This window comes from Patagioenas fasciata, chromosome 22, assembly GCF_037038585.1.
Source record: "Patagioenas fasciata isolate bPatFas1 chromosome 22, bPatFas1.hap1, whole genome shotgun sequence".
In the NCBI taxonomy this organism is placed as follows: Eukaryota; Metazoa; Chordata; class Aves; order Columbiformes; family Columbidae; genus Patagioenas; species Patagioenas fasciata.
The window spans coordinates 4,423,305-4,447,248 of NC_092541.1; the positions used below are offsets into that span (position 1 = coordinate 4,423,305).

At 47.3% G+C, this 23,944-nt stretch overlaps 1 protein-coding gene across 7 annotated transcripts; it reads left to right on the forward strand.

The window, feature by feature from the left end:
• The first annotated feature begins 41 nt into the window (after window positions 1-41).
• On the forward strand, window positions 42-22,023 carry MAP3K14 (mitogen-activated protein kinase kinase kinase 14). Of its 7 annotated transcripts, none has more exons than XM_071818013.1 (18): window positions 42-130; window positions 402-502; window positions 5,795-6,057; window positions 7,189-7,461; window positions 7,965-8,034; window positions 9,362-9,572; window positions 9,685-10,284; window positions 11,274-11,411; window positions 13,446-13,575; window positions 14,168-14,299; window positions 14,760-14,864; window positions 15,532-15,695; window positions 16,472-16,622; window positions 17,177-17,530; window positions 18,448-18,554; window positions 20,244-20,388; window positions 20,882-20,982; window positions 21,793-22,023. In XM_071818013.1, the coding sequence occupies exons 4-18, from the start codon at window positions 7,209-7,211 to the stop codon at window positions 21,955-21,957; spliced, it is 2,826 nt and encodes a 941-aa protein (XP_071674114.1). In that variant the 5' UTR covers window positions 42-130; window positions 402-502; window positions 5,795-6,057; window positions 7,189-7,208; the 3' UTR covers window positions 21,958-22,023. The 7 variants fall into 7 exon arrangements, with proteins under 7 accessions (XP_071674114.1, XP_071674112.1, XP_071674116.1 ...); XM_071818011.1 differs by having other exon boundaries at window positions 5,795-6,037; XM_071818015.1 differs by having other exon boundaries at window positions 5,795-5,969.
• Window positions 22,024-23,944: the final 1,921 nt, after the last annotated feature.

The window sequence follows — 23,944 nt, forward strand, 5'->3', positions numbered from 1 at the left end:
GTCACGCGGCGCGGCGGAGCGGTGATTGGCTGTGCGGCGGCGGGAGGGCGGGGCCGGGCTGGCCGCCGCCTGTCAGTGAGCGGGCGCCGCTGAGGAGCCGCGTCGTGCGGGGCCGTGCGGGGCCGCCGGGGTAGGTGCGGCCGCTCGGGAGGCGCGGAGCAGGGCTGTGCCCGGGGTACTGCGGGGACGGGATCCAGGGAGCGGAGGGCGGTGTTCCGTTCAAGCAGCCGCGGAGCGCATCTGTCCCATAGGGCCTGGGGGCGCCCGGTACCGCCGCTGCTTCCGTGGCCGCCTCAGTGAGGAGCGTGAGGCAGCCGGGAAGGGCCTGGGGAGCACCGGGGAGCGCTGAGCGGGACCCGCGGGCTAACGGGCCGCTCCCCTCCGCACTCACTTCTCCGCAGACACCCAGCCCATCTCCACCGTTCTGTTCCGGAGCCCAGGTGCCCGTTGGCCGCTCGGAAGCTCCGCTCCCCGGTTCCCGGAGCAGCGGCCGCACACTGAGGTGAGCGCGGGGCGGTGGGCGCTGCGAGCGGGGACAGGGCAGCCCTGAGCAAAACTCATCAAAATATCCAACTGAATAAGATCAGGAGTTCGGTTAAACTGCCTCTGCTCCCCTCGCACGTTCGGCGCTTCTCTTTGACACGTCTTTTTTTTTTCTTTTTCTGGCGAATGGTGAAAATGTTTCTTTGCTGATTAATAAGTCGCTGCTGTGGTTGATCTCAGATGCTTCCTGTCTACTTTAATCGGTTACATTAGAAACATGTGTTCAGGGCTTTGCACATGTAAGAAGCAGCAATCTGAAACCAGCATCCATAAACAACGTCTAAATTTCTTTTTCAGCCGGCTTTCTGAACTCTTTTATGAGTAATAACTTGCGCCTTTTTTGCTGTGACATTAGTGATAAGAATAATAGAATCGGGCTTTGAAATATGTGTCTGTAGTGTGCTGCTTTATTGCATTTTACCGAGTTAAAATCTCACTGGCACAGCCACAAGATTCCTGTGGAATGACTCATTTGCTATTAACTATTAAATTTTAACTGCTATAAGAGAGTGATTCTTTGTCCAGCATGCTGTGAAGAAGGAGCGTAACAAACAAACTCAGAACAACCAAAAACCATGAAGGATCTGTGGGACCTGATCCGACATCCCTGGAGTTGATGAACTTTGCCAGTGTCTGTCCTGAACCTTATTTCAGTGTTAAATATGAGAAGGTAGAGCTGAGCTTTTGTTCTAATGATGATGCGGTGCCTAATTATTACCCTGTCTGCTGAAGGGAAGGAAACAGATGTGACCACGCTGTCTCTTCAACTTTGGACGTTTGCTGTCAAGTGTCATTCAAATCTGTTGGTGCAGACAGAGGGGTCTGCAGGACAGAAAAAGTTCCAATTTCCAAGAAGAGCAGCTGGCTTGAAGTAAAAGAGACCTGAGTTAGGAAAGAGGCTGGAAATACTGAGGAAGGGAGACCAGGAGGATGCTTGGGGGATCAGAAGGAGGGACTAGTGGGAGTAGTTGCTAGGAACTGGGCTTTGCTGATCACGGTTTAGTGACATTGAGGCCCTGAAGAATATGGACCTTGTCTTGTCTAAAAGACCATTCTCTTCTGCAGTTAATAAGAGAGTTTGTCTCATGGGAGTTTGGTCAGGATGGGTGTTAGAAACTACTCTGAGCAGCTCATATTTCTTCTTCGTAGTATTAAAGCATCATAATCGAATTTGCAGGACAAATCATCAATTAAAATTACATATAAATGCTTCTATCTGTACTAAATTTAACTAATTTTTTTGTTTTGCCTAGAATTTCAGCCAGTTGCTTGTAGCCTCGCATGGAAGTTTGTAAATGTCATTGAAAATTTCAAGCTGCAAACCAAGGATTTGGAATAACTGGTGAAAACTCAGTCCTGCCTGCTCGGACAGAGTTGAGTTTAATGAGTGTTTGGGGTTATTGTTGGAAGTTGGCCATTGAGGTGCTTTATTATATCACCTTGTTAAGTGGGTCTTAAAAATCAGGAGGTCGCTAGGCAGAGTCCTAAAAGCCTGTGTGAGAACAGCTAAGCCAGGCTGGGAAGCAAAGCCCAGTCAGGCTGAAGTTTGTTCTGCTGGTTTTTGTTCTGCTTGTTTGCAGTTTGGAAAAATGAGCCGCTTCTCTGAATGAATGGGGTTGCGGCGATGTTTATAAACTCTGGGCGGCTGGTATTGTATCGTATCTTGGTTCAACAACATGAAAAGGATTGTTAAGGGGTGAGTTGTACTCCAGCTGGTACTTGAGGAAATGAAGATAGGTGTGTTTAGATACTTTGAGAAAGTCTGCTGGCGGTTAAACTCTGTCAAATATTTTTGTACAGGCTTTATAACCAAACTATTGCAATATACTGATGTCTGGCAACCAAAAAAGCAGTTGAAGCTCATTATCGTGGTGTTTACAGTAAGCAGCACAAACAGCTGAATGGGATTCTGAAGTATTTACTATCCAACCACTTTAAAGAACATGTTTACGTACTTATTATCATTTGTAACACAACTTGCTCATAAAGACAAGGCTGATAGTGAAATCCTTCGAGCAGGCGGTGCTGTGGTGGTTTGGGTGGAAGGTTTAGCTTTACCTGGCGATGTTCGGGTAAACCTGGGTGCAGCAGCGCTGGAGAGACCGGGGGGAACCAGACCCAATTCTGCAGGAGCCCCTTGGGCAGGCGACTGGTTAAAGAAGAGGAGGTGAAGCATCCTGGAATAGCAACTGCTGATCTGACTCACCAGTATTTTAATCAGTCAGGCATTCTATTTATTTTTACTTTGGAACTCTTAGATACACAAGGGAAGTGTTTTTTCTCCTCTTAAACACGCTACCTTAAAATCACATTAAGTGTGTTTTAAGGTAGGGTTGTGTGTTGAGTGCTACAACTTTTTTCAGTCCCTTCTGACACAAATTGAAACTTCTCCCTCGCTGACAGCTTGTTTAAATAACCACTCCAGGCCCATGCTACAATAATATGCCTTAAACTGACACGGCCAAAAACGGAACCGTCTTAATTTCAGTTCCATCTGAAACGTGGTCGGGCAAGGAAGCTCATCGATCGCATCCAAGCAGAGACAGGCAATGGTGAGGAGGCCGGGACAGAGGGAAGTGGCGCCTGAGGTTTGAAGGGCTTATCCATGTATATCAACTCCTTGGGCCCAAAACCAGCTTTTTAATGTGATTCATTTATTTTAACAAGTGTCATCTTTTTTACTTTGGTCAAACAGCTGGTTTTGATAAGGTTTGCTGTCTTTGAATGATAATTTTGTAGCTAATACTCCAGGCAGGTTCTTTTGGCTGCAGACACATTCCCAAATACCGACTGACAGTTGTTGGGACGGGAAGGTCCCCAAAGGGTGCATGTTCTTCTTTTTGTTTGACATTCCCTCATCTAGTGATGCATTAATTCCTGGCTCTTCCCAGCTGCTGCTTTGTTGTCGTGGTCAGCACAGCAACATTGCCAAAAGCCTCGTTGTGTTGTTTTAATAACCCGGTAGCAGCTGCAGGAGGAGAGGCTTACCTAAGATAATGCATTGTTCATAAAACTCTTCTCAATAAGGAAGTGGGAAACCTCACCGAGACAACATAATTCTTTTTTTTTTTTCAAACTAAATGTCAATTTGAAACTGCAGATGAACATTCACACTCGGACTAGAAGAAATCTGCATATTTTGAAGCCGACTTACGGAGCCTTATGTATATTTTAAAGTTCTTTCCCAAGTCTTTTTTTAACCAAATCCACAAAATATTAACTGAAATTCTCCAAAAAGCCATTGGCAGGGGGGATTTGATCCCAAGCAGGATCCCATATTATGGTGTGCTGGAGAAGTATTCACTTGACTTTTTCCATCTACGAGTCTCTCTTTCTATATACATAGTAATTTGTGAAACACAGAAATATCCTTTTAAGATCCGTGCTACAAACAGCTTCCAGTTCAGATGGAAGAGCTGAAGAGGGTGAACAGGGACTTGTTAAGAGAGGGTGGAGGAGGTTTTACAGGAGCAGAAAGCACATGGTTCTCTCTCATATTAATAATTCTACCTCCCTGCAGGTCTTGAGTGACCTTATCCAGTGTATTAGTTTCTCACAGGAGCACAGACGTTCTCTGAGGGAGGAGTTGCCGGTGCCACCACAGCACAACTGATACCGTGTTTGGCTTTCGTTCTGTAAAAACGCACTTTCTTTTTTACAGCAGTGAGAACTAACATTAGTTAACCAGAGGTGAGTGTAAAACCTTAGTGAAGATAAGGAGCCAGTAGGTTTTAGCTCTGCTAGCAAAAGCCCATTGTGGGTTAGGGGTGTAGTATTCACTTTTATCTACTGCATCATTACCCGACTTCCCCTTTCTTCCCTGAAAATAATGAGCCCATACACACGTCTGCGGAAGGAGGAAAGTCGGGGATATTGAAATCAAGAATTACAGTTGGCTCTAAGTGACTTAGACGAGGGAGAGGAGGTTTTGAAAACCAGAGGAGCAGTTTGGGGTATGAAACAACCATCCTCCGGCTCAAGAACTTGCAGCTCCTTGTGTTGCACGTACGTAACTGGTGTCTGTACAGGAAGCTGTGCTCATCCTGGAGCGGCGGCGAGTAAATCGGCACCCGAAACCGCAGCTCCAGCGCGTCTCGTGTGGGTGAATCCTGTTCTCAGTGGTCTTGCTGTGGATCCTCAGGTACCGTTGGCTGCTTCCAAGGCTCCTTTTTATCAAAGCTTCCCTGAGAGGGGCTGCACACATGGCCTGGGCCTGGGAGACCGAGCAGCTACGGCCAAATTAACAGGTTTTTCAAATACTTCACACCTCTCCGGATTGCCGCCCCTTTCAATCACACAGAGATGAGTTCAGTAGCTTCAAGAGAAGTTATGCTTCAAAAATGATTTAAAAGCTCTGATTTTATTTTTTTAATCACAGCTTCTGCCAACTACGCCTTGTTGTACGTACCATGTAAATAGTTGGGGTTTTGCTTCTGATAAGGACCTGAAGATTGTGCGGCAACAGTTAAACTGGGCTGGGCTTGCAGCTTCTGTGCCTACACAGCCTTGTAGACCTGAGTCACACATTAAGCTGTCTGAGCGCTGGCGGCTGCTGTGTTAGAGGACGTTGCTTACAATAGCTACCTCTTACTTTTATTTTTATTTCAATCGGCCAGTGAGGTATGTACTTTGTTGACTTTAACCTTGGTAATGTTTCTGTGTTATTCTGTTCCATTTCAGAGAGCGACAAGGGCTTGCAATTTTGCTTCTCCCCTCCCTCTGTTGGCTTGTAACTAAGCTGAGGAGGGACTTGTAGAATTACGTGGTTTTTGGCAACAAGGGAGGGTTTGCGCTGCGGACCTTGAAGGTCCTTGAAGGTGAGGGGAGGGCAAGGAGAGACAGAGTTAATGCAAATCAGGAGAGAGTGAGTATAAAAATAGCGCTGAACTTGCCGGTTTGGTCACTGGTGGCTTGGATTAGTCATCTGGCAGCTCTCTTTCTGCTGCTCCAAGGGATTATTTTACAGCACTGAGATTTGACATAATTTCGGCAGAGGAGAAGGGAGCAGGACGGGCGTAATGAGCAGGATACTGTCATCAGCACTTCTTTTGCACAGCAGCTGTTCTCTGTTTAGCCGCTGAATGTGGTCATTGTTGACTTGCCTTGTATACCTGCCAGGTTGTTAGGTGACTCATTTACACTTCGCACCAAGGTTTGGGCACTTGGCTCCTGTCCCCTTTCCTTGGTGGCACTTTAGGCACAGAACACACAGTAGTTTTGCCATTTTTCTGTTTGATCTCTGTGTTGCCAGGAGCCTTTTGTCCCACGCAGTTATTTGAGAAGAGAAGAGAAGAGAAGAGAAGAGAAGAGAAGAGAAGAGAAGAGAAGAGAAGAGAAGAGAAGAGAAGAGAAGAGAAGAGAAGAGGGAAAGGAAAAGGAAATCCCTGGTGCGGATTTAAACTGATGAGCCTTGAAGAAATGCTCCTGTAATAGTTCTGAGATCTTATTTTTGCTGGTCTCCATTCAGACATCCCTCCTTCTCATCTTATATTTGGTTCGTGATACTTAACACGTGTACGTTTGCTAAGATTTCTGAGTTTTCATGTGTTGTTTAATGATGGAAACGTTCATTTTAAGATTTCGCACTTGCGCTGTGAGAGGAATTGACCCCCACAGTTAAGGGGCAATAGAACATATTCTGGCTTAAAAGAAAACAATTATGTTTTAACTTTTCTGAAACCCCAGGTTGGGGGCTAAGAAGCTAAACCAAACCCGTATTTCACGTTGGCTGGTGTTCAGTCTGGTTGCAGGGAACTCCTAACCCTTCTCTTTCCCGGTTTCCACCCCCCGATACACCGCAGTGCTTTGCTTCCCTGCTGCTTTGTGCCTCTCCCTTCCCAGCCTGGCTCCCTTCCACCTTCCTCCGAGATCTGCCATGTGCTGGGGCTCCTTGGGAGCTACATTGGCGCTAACCGGTCATCTCGCAGCCTGCGCTGATTGACTCGCCAGCTGCTGCCAAGCGGAGAAAATTGTCTTTTCCAGCCCCGTCGCTGTCCTCTGTCCGACAGCGACTTGTTTTAATCGAATACACCATAAGAGCTCTGCTTTTTTCTCAGGCTTGAGCAAGTTTCAGAAGCTGTTGGTGATGGAGGGAGGAGTTACAGATGGGCAGGCTGATTGCTGAGCCTTGTTTTGAGGGAAGGAAAAACAAGACATGGATTTGGGGGTGGTTGAGTACAAGGAAGAAAGCAATTAGCAGGATTTTATGGCCATTCAACGTGGTGTGAGAGCACAGTGTCATTTCTCCTTGGTGCACTCTAGGAGAAAATATTTTGTGTCTTCTCTTTTTCGCTTTTTTGGGGGAATATTCTTCCTGTTTAGTGATACACAAGTTCCCTCTTCTGTATAGTTTCACTGTGTGTATTTAAGCTAAGGGAATATACCAGGAAATAAATTTCCCTTTGAAAACTGTGTGGTCTTATAGTTTTAGTGCTGACAATAATGTTAGTTATTCCGTGGTGCTGGTGAGGGATGGAGAGCTGGGGGTCTTTTTCAGCTCAGAGTTTGGGAAGGACCTTGATTTGGTTTAAATTATTTGATAATCTGATACCTTCAGCTGCCTATTTCTCAGGAACCTGAAGCTGCTTCTACCTATGAAGTTCAGTATTTTGACAAGTGTGTTGCTTTGGTTTCTTTTGCCTTTAGTGACTCTCTGAACCTGTGAAATGGCAGTGATGGGAATTACGTGCCAAGGAGCTCCCGATGCAGCCGTCAAGCACAAGAAGGAGCTCACAGCTACGAAGGGGCTGAACGAGACAGCGAGTGAGAAGCAGAGCAGCGTTTGCAAAGTAGAAGATTCAAAGAAGGTCATCTTTCACAGCCAGTGGAAAATCCTGAATGATGTCATCACCAAAGGAACAGCAAAAGAAGAAACAGAAGGAGGCTGTGCATCCATTTCTATTATTGCCCAAGCAGAATGTAAGTAGCGGGCAGGTCTACTCTTCATTGAGAAAAAGGAATGCGTAATGGCAGGATGAGATTTCACTCGCTTCGCACTCCTGGAGAGCTGAGACAAAATCTATTTGTAAGCCTGAGCGGGGTGGAGCTGGTGACACATCCCAGGCTCTATTTAGGAAGCTCATGAAATCTTCTAATAATGTGGCAGCATCCACTGAGTAAATAACAGAAGGGCCGTTGGTGCTTGGACTCTCAATCTCTGTCCTGCTGGGACAGCTGGTCTTGGGTGTTTTAAAGGAGGGGGAAGAGAAGAAGAACAAAATAACACTGTCAGGTGGGAGACGAGGTGGTCGCAGCGCTGGGAGCTGTCTGAGGAGGAACGATGGAGTGTGTGCGATGTGGTGCGACTGTGTGCTGATTTCTCTGAATCGCTGGTTTAGCAAGTTGGTAGAGTTGTTTCCTAGTCCAGTTATTACTTTGCCTGATACCAACGATATGTGATAATCCTGTTTTCTTTCACACAGGTGAAAACAGTCAGGAGTTCAGCCCCACGTTGTCAGAGAGATCCTTTATTGCTCACAGTAAGCGTTACAGGTGAGAAACCCCTCAACGTCAATACCCACCTTCACCATTGTGTGTTCCACATCACTCTTGTTCTGTGTGCTTACTTGAAAGCACTCCTTTAAATTAACTTTTCTGTCTGAGGCTCTGCAAGAGTTTTGTCTTTCCCCAAGCATCTTCCTCAAAACCTTTTTGTATTAAGAGAAAAATCCAAGTTTAAGCACAAACACCTTGCATTATCTTATTGTCAATGCCTGTCCATCTTCTGCCTTGATTTCTGCGTTGTCAAATTTATTGTAAAATGAATGAGTGAGTTCTTGGGCTTGAAGGAGAAGAGTCCAAAGGAAAGGTTTCAGTCCTTTTTAACTGAGCTGTCCTGATGCTTTTGCAATCATGTTACACCATCCCCTTTGAAAAGTTGTGGGAAATTTAGGCTGGCACGAGTAGTCCTGAGAAAAATGAACCGTTGTGTTTCTGGGGAGGATAAACAGGAGAACCTTTGCTCGATTACAGCATCAGCAGCAGAAATAGAGTTGTGAAGAGAAGCTGAAATGGGTAAAGTGGGAGTAGCAGTCGAGATGAAAAAATAGAGGCCTGGGACTTGCTGTTCTGAAGTCGCTTTTTCTTCCTGAAGAATCTGTGCCCTGTTGGAGCTTTATGAAGCGCTGGAGCTTTATTAAGCAGCTCCAACGCCCTCTGAAGTGGGTGACTGGGATATAGAATAAGGTGCTGCCAGATTATATATTGCACGGATCAAGAAAACAATTACTATTTCTTCATTTGAAAATCAAATATTTCGCTTTTTTCTTACAAATTGATTAAAATAAATCGAACTGCTCTGACTGGTATTGAATAACTGCAGGTAAAAGCTCCTCTGGAGCGTTGCATCTGTTTGTGCAGCCCCAGCTGGTGCACTGGCCAGCGCTGGTTTGTGTCTCTGTGTTCCTAGAAATCATATCTGAGTATTGAGCTTTACACGCCAGAACGTTTTGGCTTTTTGAAGGTATTTTATTTGAGTGCACTTAGTCATCCCTTTGGTGCAAAGCCTATTGTTCTTCCAAGCAGAGCAGACATTTATATTAGGAGCGCTTGTATTAATTTCAACGATTTTAAGAAGTGGATTGCACTTATACCTAATCCGTGTTCACTATAAATCACAGACACAAACTGTCTCAGAGCAACCTGCAGACATTCAGTGCTTTTCCCTCTTTAGAAAGCAAGAAGTGACGTTGTCGTTCTCCATTCTTTAAACCTCAGAAGGCAGAATTGCTGATTCTCGTTGTGTTGGTCATAGCTGTTAACTGGGGGTGCGCTTGCACCACCAGATCTAAGAGACTTGGTGCGTTTTGGTTTCCAACAGCCGATCGGACAGCCTCGATCAGATCCCCAACAATGTGGCCCACGCGACAGAGGGGAAGATGGCACCGACCTGCTGGCGAGGGCGGCACCGCGGCAAGGCCAGGAAGAAACGGCACAAGAAAAGGTCCAAGCTGAAAATCCAAACGGTGGCTGCTGGCAGGAGAGGTCCCAGGACTCCGGAACAAGAGAGCTGCACCCCAATTCCCGTCCAGGTGAGAATCCCTCCTGTACTGGTGAGACCCCTGCGAATTGGTAACAATCCTCAGCTGAATTTTGAGTGGTTATATCAAGGTTCCTGCTCAGCTGGTTTGTTTTCTTTTCTAGGAGGATGAATCGCACGAAAACACTCTTTACAGAAACCATTTTTGGGTTTCAGAACTGAACAAGGACTTGGTCTATGAGCCGTTTGAGAAACCTGAGAAAGTTCTGTCCGCGGGCAAACTCCATTCACCAAGGAGCCAATACAAAACCGAACTGCACAAGTTAATCAGCCCAATTCAGTGCCTTAACCATGTTTGGAAACGACGCTATCAGAGGGACAGTGTTCCACAGCCTGAAACTCTCCATCCTTTTCCCTACAACATCATCCCCCCTCACTTCGCACATCTGGACAATCCTCTCCATGCCGTGAAACGCAGCGCTCTGGAGTCGTATTTCCACGGCCAGGTCTACCAAGACAGCGAGCATCGTTTATCCGGCCTAAACTCTGAGTATAGTTACCCCAAGTGCGTCAACCAGTCCGTAAAAACCAGTTTGGACAAGGTTTCTGTGGAAGAATACTTGGTAGATGCCTTGAAGGGGAGCGTGAGTCTCGGTGAACCCCAAAATTTAGCCAGCCTAGCCAAGACGTGGAGAGGAGGAGGCCTGGACCCGAAGGAACAGTTTCATGAAGCGGATGAAAATGAAGGCGTGCTGCTCACTGAGGTGACCTGACCGCACACACTAGTGTCGCCAAGGCAGAAAAAGCACAATCTGCATCACGTACCAGCTTCTGTAACAAAACCGCATTTTCTGAGTGGTTCTTGATATAGTTCAAGGCCGTCAGTTTAAGATGCGGTTTTGTTTCTTGAAGTCTATAAAGCCCTGTCTCAGATCGGTGGCTCTTATTTATTCGCTCATTCACAAAATATGCACGCTTGTCTCCGAGGAGCGTTCCTGTGCTTAGTCAGACTTCAAACACGTCTGTGTCTGTCTGTGAAAGAACCCAGTCTGTTCAGGTGAACGGGCTGCGAGATTCTATTGGCTGTAGGTGACCCGGAGTGTGACACAGACAGAAACCAGGGCCATGTGAAGCGGGAGGTGCACAAAGCCTGTCTGCTGCCTCTGGTAGGACGCCAGCAGCTCGTCCCGCGCCGAACGCGGGGCTCGGGCGCAGCAAACGCTTGTAAATCGTAGAGGGATGATTCATTTCTTCTGAATTCAGTTCTCTGTCGCCACTGTGGAGGACTCTTCGCTGGAATCGGTGTGACCCTGTCAGTGTCAGTGGTGGAGTTCAAGCGGTTCCTTACCTGCCTGAATTCATTTACACTGAGATCTAAAGCACAATTCAGTCTACTGGCTATAAAAATTTAGCTCACGTATAGTTGTCTACGTTTAGTCATACAAATATTGTTAGGATTTAGCTTTGTAGTAATGTCCTGTATGTGACGGGAATAGTTTGGAGCTGCAAAACCATCCAAATACTGGTGGCGTTTCTTTACAACACCGGGGTGCACTAATTCGCATCAAACAGAACCCACAGAAATCACTTATATCCTCCTGTATAGTTTCATCTCAAGCTTGTGACAGGAGTAATTTTGTACAGGGATTTTTAGAGACGTGGCAGTATCTATCGTGGGGCTTTTTCTGCAAATGTGACCTCAACAGTTGTTTCTTTCCTTGCTTCATCTTGTTCTTTGATTTTTAACTTGCAGAAACTAAAGCCGGTGGATTATGAGTACCGAGAAGAGGTTCATTGGACCAAGTGCCACGGTTCGTTGGGCATCGGCTCTTTTGGAGAAGTCTACAAAATAGAGGACAAGCAGACGGGGTTTCAGTGTGCTGCCAAAAAGGTAATTAGGAGAAAGGGGGGGTTCCTGACACAAAAAGGTGTACGGAGAAAAAGTTGTCTCCTTCCAGCTACCGTGCTGCGGTGGTTACGTCCAAGGGAAAGCCTCGAGGTGATGGCACGGAGAGAAGCAGCAGATGGAGAACCTGGATGCGCACAGAGGGTCCAGTTTAGCAGCCAGAAATAAGTTCATTTGGCCTTCGAAATGCGCGACAAAGGATGTTGGGTTTTGGGCTGAGATTTCAGAAAGATTCAGTGCGTTCCTAATGGCCGCAAAGGAGAAATGGCTCTGTGAGTTGTCTGCTTGGCCGTTGGCATCTTAAAACACGTCTGGTTAAGTGGTGACCTGGCAGGTGTTTGCTGGAGAAGAAAGAAAGTAGGGAAAACATAAGACAGGCAGTAGGTGCTCAAAACAGGGCGAGGTTTCTTCTGTTCGAGTGTTGTGTGCTGTGCTGACGCGTTGACATGAGGTGATTCCATTACAGCACTGCGAAGATGTGGATTTTTCCAGAAGCTGGCACAATAATCTCTTGTAAACCAAGATACACCGTTGTCAGACAATGTGTGGAATAGAACTTGCACCAGGGTATTGATTGGTAGGGGAGCTCAGAGGCGAAGGCAGAACGATAACGCAAGTAAATCATGAGAATGCGAACTGTTTGGTTTGAACGTAACGCTTGAATAGTTTCATCACCTCTGTGAACCAGTGTTACTCCGATAGAAAACTTCAAGAAGTGTGTGGGAAGCATTTGTCTCGAGTACAAAAATACTCTATGCAAAAAGAATTGGAACTTGCATTTTTCAATTGAAAACGTTGGCTTTTCCTCGTGTGCGTTGGTCCCACCTTATTGTGTTGCCCAGTGGAAAGATGTCAGTGGCAAGACTAAGGCAGCTTGTCCTGGTTTTTAACCATTTCATTTGTCACCTGTTTAGAAACAAATATGTAGAATGTTATTTTCTATTTTGCATCGCTTAGATGGGGAATTTGGTGGCAGCTTGTTTTCTGACTAGGTATATTTATTACCCATTTTGCAAATGCGCGGTCTTTGCAGAAATAGCTGTTAGCAGTGGGTTGTATGTTCAGAAGAAGGGCTGACAGTGCTGATAAAGACATCAGAGTAGAAGCTGAAGTCTTCGAAATGTCAATTATTATTTTCTTTTCCTGGAGGATTTCAAAGGATGCTTCTGTAGATCAGAAATACACCACCTAACCCAGTGAGTTCTAACAGGCGAGTTGAACGCTTATTTCATGTGACATCAAGAAGTGTCTGGAATTAGTGCTGGCAGCACAAGGACACTACCTGACCTTTCACACCTTTGGTGTTGCAAGCACCTGCTCTCTGAATTCTTCAGATTAAAGAAAACTAGTTCTAACTGCATTACTGACGGTGAAGAAACACCATCCAGCCTTTTCCCACCAGAATCTTAATGACTTATGTTTTCCTTCTGGTCTTTAGCAAATTCTTGTTGTGTTTTGTTTGGCTGAACTTAGCGAATAGAGTTTTTGTTGAACCGTTTTCTTGTGCGTGCTCAGTAGCATCTAAAAAGGTGACAGTGTAGATCGCTGCTTGTGGCCCTATTTCATATTCCCTCCTGTTTGGGAGGAGTTTTAATTTTGCCAAGCCCTGCATCACCCTTAATGTTTTACTCTTCCATGAAAGCACAATGCTTGAATTGTCAGTATTGTCTTCTTCATTGAGACCTAAATTACCTTCCTCCCGAAGATCACTCGTACTCAGCTGTAAGCTGGAGGTATTGCAACCTGGCTGAAAATAAAGACATCAGAGTAGAAGCTGAAGTCTTGACAAATCTTCACTTTACTCACACACCTAAGATTTGGGGACTCTCATCGTCCTCATTCAGCATCATTCTGAGTGTTCACACTTATTGGTGCACCCCCTAATTTCTGTTAACGAAGGTTTATCCCTGTGCCTCTGCCACTAGACAGTGCGGGACACTCCGACCCAAACATCAAGGAGGGACAATTCTGTCAAGATTCGTCACAAAATTAACTCTGGCTTCTTCTTGGTTTCTCCAGGTACAAGTGGAACACTTCCGCGCAGAGGAGTTAACGACGTGTGCTGCAATAACGAGCCCTAACGTCGTCCCCTTGTACGGAGCTGTGAAGGAGGGACCTTGGGTGACCATCTTCATGAAGCTGATGGAGGGTGAGAAGGCAACAAGCACAGTGGGAACACCGTGGTCACTGCTGCATGCAGTGGACACCGATCTCCTCTTCCTCCTGCCCCAGTTTTAAATCTGTTAATTCTTTGGTGTATCCAGAGCGTTCCTAGTGTTAATTCCCGTGTGGGTTGGGATAGGTATGTGTAACCCCTACTGGTTTTTGCTTTCACGTTTCTTTGCGTAGCAGCACGTAAAGCTCATTGTAGTGGAGCAGGGGATACCGTATCAGCAAACCTTCTGTTGCCTGGTGCTCCTTTTTCCAGGCAGGACCATGGAAAACACAGCCTGTAAGAATCAAGGTGGTGATCAGTAGCACCTACAAGTGTCTGATACGATCACAGAGTAGCAAAGCAACACCATTAACCTGACACTAAGCAAAAGGTGTCATGAAAGAGGGTGGTTTCTGTGGGCAGTAAGAACTCGGGGAATAACCAAAAGGAACAGACCTGTGTGTGGAAGATAAGGGCTGTCAGACCTGGCAGTTCTCATTTCTTCGTCAGAAACGACCAGGAACGCTGATGATGCTGGGATGAATTTAAAGATAAGCTAACGCGGACTCTCTGGATTCCTTTCTAGGTGGCTCATTAGGTCAGCTAATTAAACAGAGCGGCTGCCTGCCGGAGGACAGAGCCCTCAGTTATTTGGGCCAGGCTTTAGAGGGCTTGGAGTATCTTCATGCTCAAAACATTCTCCATGGAGATGTAAAAGGTAGGATGGTACTTGAAGTACCTTGTTCTTCCCGTTTTCTTACTGCAAAGTGCTTGGAGATGAAGTTACTGAGTGGCAAAAGGTTATTTACTAGATTTTCAATTCTGCATTTGAGATTAGAGCTTAACTCAGCTCTAAACAGCTGACCATGTCATATTTGTCACCTCTTTCTTTCTGCCATCCGGTGGGGCTGACGGACTCTTTCCCCAGGGTGCCTCGCCACTGGGGTAGAGGAATCTCCAGGGCAGATAATTGTAGCCTGTAAGCACAGATAATTATAGGTGTATATTTAGATAATTATAGGTGTGTACCTGCTTAAGGCAGTGACACTCCATAGGAGTAACAGACCTTGATTTGGGCTCAGAAAAGTGTAGTTCTATAGGCTTTTGACTTATTTTTCTTCCATCTCAGTGACCATCACACAAAGGAGACTGACTAATTAAAACCTTCTCGTTGCCAGCGGAAAACGTGCTCTTGTCTGACGATGGCAGCAGAGCTCTCCTGTGTGACTTCGGTCACTCTGCTCACCTGCACCCCGACGGCCTGGGGAAGTGCTTGGTCACAGGTGAGGACTTCCTGCTGCCGTTCTAAGGAATTGCGCTACTGCCTCATCCTTTTTGAACATTTACATACAGCTTAATTGCAAGCAACTATTTTCCGGACCTAACATTGCTCATAGTGTCACATTTATTGATATTACCGTGATGTAAAATGAACTTTGGGCTGGAAGGTGGTTCTCGTCTCCTGGTCTAGAAAGCTGTTGTGTTTTTTGTAAGATTATGTCAGCGTGCTGCATTCAGTGTTTTGTCGCTGCGAGAAACCACATCGAAACTTAAAAATCTAACTCTGGCTTGTCACGTAACCTCACTAAAGAAGAAGAATCCTGACTTCCACCGAAGCAAAATTCCTCACTGAGTTTTGGGCAATTAAACTTTACAGCGCTTCTTAATGCAGCTGTTAGGAGGATATGTTATCTTAATGCTGAGCTCACCAGTGGAGCCTTGTGTTTTGCCTCCCAAATTTGCTTGAAAAGGGGAGTTTAATACATATCCCGTGTATAAGGGATGGGGCCAATATGGAGATGTAGCCTTTGAACAGCTTCTAAGAGCACACGATGCTGCTTTTAGGGATAAGGTGACTTGTTTCTCCCTATAACTAAGAAGACAAGGAGGCTGCCTTGCGTTGGGACAATTGTTTAGTTTACATGCAAGTTTTCATCTGAACGGTTTTAGGGAACTACGTGCCGGGCACAGAGACTCACATGGCTCCGGAGGTGGTGATGGGAAAGCGCTGTGACTCCAAAGTGGACGTGTGGAGCAGCTGCTGCATGATGCTACACATGCTGAACGGGTGCCACCCTTGGACCCAGTACTACAACCACCCGCTCTGCCTGAAGGTAAGAGACCCAGCGCATCTCCAGGAAGAGGCAGGTAAGGCTGTAGAGTCTCATTATACGTGGTGAGAGAGCAGACATTTCAGGAAGGCTGCCTGAGAATCACATCTAAGATCATGCCAACCTTCCTTTGGAAGCTGCTCATTTCTTATACCTCTTAGACCACTGTGTATAGAATCACAGAATCATAGGTGTTTTGGTTGAAAAAGACCTTTAAGATGACCAAGTCCAACCGTTCCCCCACCCCTGGCACTGCCCCATGTCCTGAGAACCCCATCTCCGTCTGTCCAACCCTCCAGGGATGGTGACTCCAGCACTGCCCTGGGCAGCCTGTTCCAATGCCCCACAGCCCTTTGGGGAAGGAATTGTTCCCCACATCCAACCTCAACCTCCCCTGGTGCAACTTGAGGCCATTTCCTCTGCTCCTGGCGCTTGTTCCTGGGGAGCAGAGCCCGACCCCCCTGGCTCCAAGCTCCTTTCAGGCAGTTCAGAGATCAGAAGGTCTCCCCTCAGCTCCTGTTCTCCAGCTGAACCCCCCAGGTCCCTCAGCCGCTCCCGTCACACTTGTGCTCCAAATATTGCACACACTGTTTCTTTCCTATCCTGCTAATGACTTGGGTGTGACTTTTGAGCCGTTCAGCTGTAATAAAATTACTGCTCAGGTTTCTCATTTAATGCTGTAATTTCAGTTGGAAACACTCTCAGGGTGGGAAGAACCTTTCTGAAATCAAATGAAGCCTCTCTGGTCTAACCTCTTTCACTTCCTGTTTGTTACACAGATCGCTAAAGAGCCACCTCCTCTGAGGGAAATTCCACCTTCCTGCAACCCTCTCACTGCTGAGATTATTAAAATGGGTCTGGAGAAAGAGCCTGTTCAGAGAGCATCTGCGTCTGAGCTGAAAACTAAGACCAGCGTTGCACTTGAAGAAGGTAGAAACATCCTGTATCTAAAGCTTCTTATCCACACTGGTGAAGTGGCTGCTTGCCAGTTAAGTCAGAGTGGTTCTATGGGAAATTCCAGTATGTTTTACTGTTTGGTTTATCATTTACACAGGCTTCAGCATTGATGTATACTTTTGGTCAATAGTTTTTACCCGCAGCTGGGTGTTTCTCACCCAAATAAATGAGCGTTTCCTGTGTGCTGTCACGTGTTCTTTCTTGCAGCAGCCGATGTTGTGCTGGGGTTGTTAAGGTGTGTGCTGGGGCTTGGCAGCAAAACCAAAAGCAGGTTTATTGCATCCTGAACTGTAACTCATACTTGTGGTCTGGTCTTGCCTCTAAGACTCTCTGTAGTTTATTTCACCTTAATCCTGCCGAAAGGTTCTGTAACACAGTGCAAATTTGTAGAGCTGATCTGGTTTTGTCCTTTGAAGAAGCAGAGTGTTTTACAGCAGGATGCGCTTCAGAAACTCTGATTGTGTAGGAAAACTTCACCGCTTTTTTTCCTTTATTTGATAATGTTTGTCTCCTTTTTGTTTCTGTAGTGGGAGGTGTGACAAGCCCCTGGCGAGGCGAATACAGAGAGCCTCGCCATTTATCTTTGAACAAAGAGAACAACCCACAGACGTCCCTGTCCCCCACAGTGAGCCCAGTTTCTGAGACTGCTTCTGACCCAAAGTTGCCGGGCAAAGTTTCTTGTGCGAGCCCAGTCCTGCCAGCACCACCGTCCTCAGAGCAGAGGGAGGAGCTGGAGAGAACCCCTTGGAACCCAGGCAAGGAGTTCCCTGAGACCTGGGACCCTCCGCCTCTCTCCTCCACCCCTCTGCCCCTCAAGAGCTGCAGCCACGTGGAGAGAGCAACAACCATTTCGGAACAAGAGCTTCAGCAGCTGGAAATAGGTAAGCGCTGCGTGGGGAATTCAGCTTTGTGCCTGAGAGTCTGATAAAATTGTGGCTGCTTTCTTTTGGCCTCTCGACAGTTATTTCTGGGGTTTGAGCTTGGATGTTGTTTTATTTGTGGTTCCTCTCTCGTTACACGGATTGCTCAGCCTTCCTTGAAATTACCCAAACTATTAGTTCTTAACCAATTAAATGTGCCACAATGGTAGTGGTCAGAGTTTTCATCCACCCTCTGAACGAATTTGATCACCAGCAGCAATCCAGAATTTGAAAATCAGCAGGAGGTTCAGTGTGAAGATCAGTGAAGTAATATTGCAGGTCCATTGCTGGAGCATAACTCAACATTTCGCTTCTTTTAGCTCATATTTTCTAGTCTTTGTAAATGAATTGAAAAGTTCAAGCTAGGAGAAAAGTGTCTTGAAATGCAACCGTTGTCACGGAACTGAGAAATGGCATTTTAGGGGTTGCTGAGGGGCAAATTCCTTCTGAAATGGCTTTGGGTCTCCAGCAGCCTTGTCAGGTCTGGATATTATCAGAGCAAGTTGCTGCGAGAGTTGAGTGCATCGGTTTGACCTTTTCTTGGGTATGATATGGATGGATCTGGAGGGAAGACTGAGGGGTGACTAAATAGGCAAGAACTGGGAAATTCTGGGTGCTAATCGTGTCTCTGGCATTTTGCATGTCATTGCACAATTCATCTGTCCTTTCTGGCTCAATTTCCCTATTTTCACATTGGTGGCCGTAACCTCGCTTTAGCAGAGGAATTGTGTGCCCTGCGTTTTGCAGACACTAATATCAGCATTCATTAGATGATGCTGAAGAAGCCTTGAGTATTAATTGCGGTAACGGTGATTAGAGCAGGGAGGTACAGAAGGAATCACTGGAGATGTCTTTCTTCTCTTTCCTTTCGCTTGCAGAACTGTTTTTGAACAGCCTTTCACAGCCTTACTCACTGGAAGAGCAAGAACAAATGCTTTCGTGTCTCAGCATCGACAGCCCGTTTGTGTCAGATGCCAGCGAGAAGGTGAGTGTTGGTGTCTGCTGTTACTGGGGACAGGGGGGTGGCAGGGAAACCACCTCTGGAAACTGGGGCCAACGAACACATGGAGTTTCTCATGTGCTGGATCCTGCATGTGGGTCACAACAACCCCGTGAATGCTGCAGGCTCAGGGAAGGTGAAAAAGGCCCTGGGGGTGTTGGTGCCAGCGGCTGAACATGAGCCAGTGTGTGCCCAAGGGGCCAAAAAGAATCCTGGCTGGTACCAGCACTGGTGTGGCCAGCAGGCCCAGGGCAGTGACCGAACCTGTGCTGGGACCTGGGGAGGCCAAACTGCCAATCCTGGGGTCAGTTCTGGGCCCCTCACGCCAAGAAAACCCTTGAGGTGCTGAGCGAGCGGAGAGAAGGGAACGGAGCTGGTGAGGGGCTGGAGCACAAGTGTGATGGGAGCGGCTGAGGGAGCTGGGGGTTCAGCTGGAGAACAGGAGCTGAGGGGAGACCTTCTGATCTCTGAACTGCCTGAATGGAGCTTGGAGCCAGGGGGGTCGGGCTCTGCTCCCCAGGAACAAGCGCCAGGAGCAGAGGAAACGGCCTCAAGTTGCACCAGGGGAGGCTGAGGTTGGATGTGGGGAACAATTTCTTCCCCAAAGGGCTGTGGGGCATTGGAACAGGCTGCCCAGGGCAGTGCTGGAGTCACCATCCCTGGAGGGTTGGACAGACGGAGATGGGGTTCTCAGGACATGGGGCAGTACCAGGGGTGGGTAACTGTTGGACTCCATGATCTTGAGGGTCTTCTCCAAACAAAACAATTCTCTGATTCTAATAGGGCAGAAGCACAGAGCCCCGGCTCCTGGATATTCATTCCCAGCCTATGGATCTGTTCTTCCTGAACTTCTTTTAAACCCTTAGTACTAATGATTTACATAGTCTAAATTACTTAAATACTAAGTTTAATTTATTATGTTTGCTTTAAGTCCAGCATTCATAAGGTAGGGAATAGCAGTGCGAACCACTGACTAAGCCTTGTTGAAGCAGGGAAGGCCGTGAGCCCTTCAGTCATGGTTTTCAAAGACACAGAACCCAAAATTGTGTAGCCTGCCATCTGCAGGACTCACTTCTGACTGTGATTGTCTTTGTTTCCTATTTCTATTCCTCTTTGCTGCCTTATAACGCTTTATGAGGGGGATTGAGCAGCGTTCAGTACAGTAGTTCAGCTGTTGACACAGCTAATTAGCCAATACCTAACACTAACATTTAATTTGACTTTTGGCTTGTACTTGCCACTGTGCCAATACTGTCAGATTGACCTTCTGTGCCTCTAAGATAGAACAGATGTCTCCAAGTGGTATAGTGGAGTAGGGTCTGCAGTTGTTTAGGTACAGTTAACTGCTTTCCTGTGCGTTGTCGTTTATTGACATTAACAATTTATCTGATGCTTTATTCTCCTGTCTCTCGGTACGATAGAGCCCTCTTTTCTCCTCCAACTCTTCAGATGATTATTGATTCGACTATTGAGAATATCCTACTATGTCTGCAAACTGTTGCATTGCTGCTCATCTCCTTTTCTAGATGATAGATAAATGTTAAATAACTCAAGGCCTGGCCTAGATCCCTGTGGATATTTCTACTTTTGTCCTCCTGAGGTTATTTTAACGCTTATCTCACGCAAGCTCCTTTTCTTTAGGAGCCTTAGACAAACTTGTGCTTACTTCTGCAGAACTCCATGAAGGCTTCTCACAGCTTGAGGGACACGATGAGCTCTGGGATTCATTCCTGGAACAGCCAGACAGACGGACAGAGCTTCAGTTGGAACAACCTGCTGAACCGCAGCCGCCACACCGACACTCCCAGCTATTTCAACGGTGAGTCTGAATTTCTCCAGGGTGGATGAACGGTCAGGTCTAGTTTTCAGACCCTCCTAAAAACACATGGGTTCTCCAAAGGCCAAGCCTGCCCCAATCATAGATAGGCAGGACTCAGGTGTGGGTAGTTTTGCAAAGCCGGAGAAGTTCCTGAACACACAGAGTCTGGTTCACCTTTGTCTTGCCTCCTACAAGTGCCACATGCAAGAATATACGTTTTATAACCATAAACGTCTACAATGTAATTTTGAGGGCACGTTGTGCAAATCAGTACATCTCTCCAGCTGCTTTCTTGCTAAATCCAGCTCTGCTCTGTGAGTCACTGTTGTCTTCCGCAAGCCTCCGTGCTCAGCAAAAGACCTACATAAATTAGATGCTTAATGACGAAAACGAATTCTTCTGATGTATCTGCCTTGCTTGTCAGGTTTTGGCGTTGGACTGTGAAGTCATTGTGCCTACAACACAAGTTAATGGCTTTTCTTACCCATTTCAGGAGTGAAAATCCAGATTCAGTTGCTAAGTGGAGAAAACTTACACATCAGGGATTTCCACAGGACGAAGGTGGGAGACATTGCCACTGGGATAAGCAGCCAGGTGAGACACAGACGTGGGGGTTAACTACAATATTTTGTCCACAAATTAATTTCTTCATAACGCAGCCTCACAACGTTTTAAAACCAGTGACTGAAAAGTCCATTCAGGGACCCTAATGCACATTTAGCAGCATAACTTCAGTGCTGCTGTCCCGAGCGTGATACCAGAAGATCTTTTCTCAATCGTAATCATTGCTAATTGTCGTAGGGACCATAGGGATCTCTGCTGCAGCTTAAAAATCCTTCTTGACTACAGATTCTTCCTCCTCTCCCTAAAGAAGAATCACTGTATGACTTCTTTGTATCAGCCCTGGGAAACAGGCTGTGATGTCTCTAAGGTTTGAGGGTCAAGAGATATTGGCAGATTCCAGCAAACCTCACTGGGCGCCTCTTTGGCAACCCCTGAAAGAAACTCTCGAGCATTTGTGGCCTGTAAAATGTGGTGATCGTCTCCAAAGAGGTTGCAGAAGTCCAGAAAATCTTTCTCGCGTCGTAGGTTCTCTTTGGTGGTCTTAGGACATCACAAAGCAAAACATCACCAGGAATTCACAGGGTGCAAACAGCACCAGTTCAGCAGCCACCAGCAGTGGTGGAAACCCTGGCTGATGCGATTCGGGAGCAGGGTGGACGCTGCCTGGTCCAGTTTCCGAGATACTTTCTAATGAGACAAGGTTAAAGATATCCCTGCCAAGCACAAGCCTCTCTCCAGGAGCTTTTTGTGCTTTGGGAAGCTACTTGTTGGGTTTGATAGAGGGATATAATGTTCTAAAAGGGACCCGAGGTGCTCAGATCCGTTTGTTCTGCCTCACAGATCCCGGTCCCCGCTTTCAGCCTGGTCACCAAGGAGGGCCAGCCGGTTCGCTACGACATGGAGGTCCCCGACTCAGGCATCGAGCTGCAGTGCACCCTGGCGCCCGACTGCAGCGTGAGCTGGACGTGGCGAGTCAAGCACGGGCAGCTGGAGAACAGGCCGTGAAGCCGTCCCTGTTTCGGAGGGGTTTTTTCTACCTTGTCGAAAGAAGGAATTGCAAAAGCTTCCAACCACCCCTGCCGTGGAGCACCGAGCACGGTCGCCGGTGTTTTGTGCTGAAGTAGGATAGCGGTTCAGCAGCTCGCTGCTCCCAGGCCTCACTTCTCTTGTCTGTTCTGATCCAGTTCCAAGACATGTCCTGAGCTTAGATGTTCTCCGGAACAGTGGGAATTACTTGTTTTGGGTGTGAGTTTTAGGTTGAGCTTGAGAATGGCGGGTGGAAATTCCTGCTTTTCAGAGGAATGCGGTTGTGCTTTTCAGGAGCAGAGGGGATGGGGTGAGAAGACCCGTGTGTCTCAGCCCCCGAGGTGAATCTGGTCGTTGTTGGGCTCGTCCCAAGGAGGAGGTTGGGTATTCTGAGTGCAGCTGTGGTTGTTTGTGCTGAGGGAAGCTGACCGACTTCCTTCTAGCCGGAGGAAAAAGTTAATGTCTCTGTAGGCTTTGGGCAGCATCATCTCTACCTCAAGCCGTTTGCACAGGGAAAATCGACAGCAGTAATTAGCTGGGTTCTTGGTTTCACCTCCCACCCTTCCGCGAAGACGCTTCCTTCTTGAATCAGCAAAGAACTTGTGTTTCCAGAAAGAGCTTTGCTTGCAGCTCTCATCTTCAGGTCCCCTCCGTGACCGAGGAACTGGCGCTCACTCTGACCATTGCAGGGAGGGCACGAGGAGGGGATGGTGTTGCTGGGGGTTTGTTTCCTCCATCCTATCACCCCCGCTGACTTGGGACTTCACGGGGACCATCCCGTCCAGGCAGCGTCCCCTGGGTGGGGAAGGGACAGCGAGCTCGGATGAGCAATTTGCTCCCAGCTGTCAATCCGGCCGCTCGGCGCCCCGGTTCTGCGCGGTGCGTTGGCTCGACCTGTCCTCACCAGCACTTAGAGCGCGGCACAAGGCTTCGTGTGCTCCCCTTCTGTCAAAACGTGCTAAAGGAGTGGGCCGAGCAGCCGGGCCTCTAGTGCCTTAAGCTTTGAACTTGGGGGTTTTTTTACTGATTTGTGAATCGTTTGGGTGGAATTCAGACAGGCAGGTGTTGCCAGCCCGTCTGTAACCCAGAACAGAACCAGAGGGAGGTGTGAGCGATGAGTGTTCTCGTTCAGGGCTGGGAATCCGGTCGCTTGCTGGGCTGTGGCTCTTCAGGGTGTTGGATCTGGTGCGCATTCTGAGCTGGGACCATCGACATCCAGGCCAGGCAAGGGAACAGCTCCCGAAAAGCAAGGTAGGATCTGCGCTGGTTCTGGGGGACACAACAGGGCAGGAATATGTGCAGTTTTCTCAAGTGAGCTTGGCTTAGCTGGAGAAAACGATACTCTAGGCCTCGCTTTTTGAGGACCAACGCTCCCTTTGGTCTCCCCGAACATGGGCTGGTTTTGCTGCACTAGACAGCCAGATGCCTAATGAGAAAACTAAAGTCGGGATGCAACAAAAAAGCAGAACTCTTGAAGAAAAATTAAACCTATCACCACTGTGGGTATAGTTTTTATAGCACTTTTTGTTCTAAAGCACTTAATGCATTGTCCAAAATAGACACCTGATTATAGCTGAAATGCCACGTCAATAGTCTTTTTGGTAAACAATTAACACGTTATGCACATCTCTGCCAGGAAGGAGTGGGGGGAATGGGTAGGTTGGCTCGATTTAGTGTTTTTCAAGCGGTGTAAACTCCTGAGAGTCGTAGTCTTGGAGCAGGAGGGATCCAAACAGCTCCCGAGCCCCGTTCAGTGCACCAACCCGTCTCCCCATGCCTGTTCCCCTTCCTTGGAGGGGCAGGAGGAGAAAACCCTGTTGGTTGTTTCCTAGAAGAGCCTGTGGGTGCCGTGTGGGTGCCGTGCCGGTGCCACGCGGCTGCACTCTGCGTCAACCCGAGAGCCTGGTCCGCTCCCTTACCCGCTGCCGTGTCTCGTGGCTTTCTCCGCCGTCTGCGGAACGCTCCG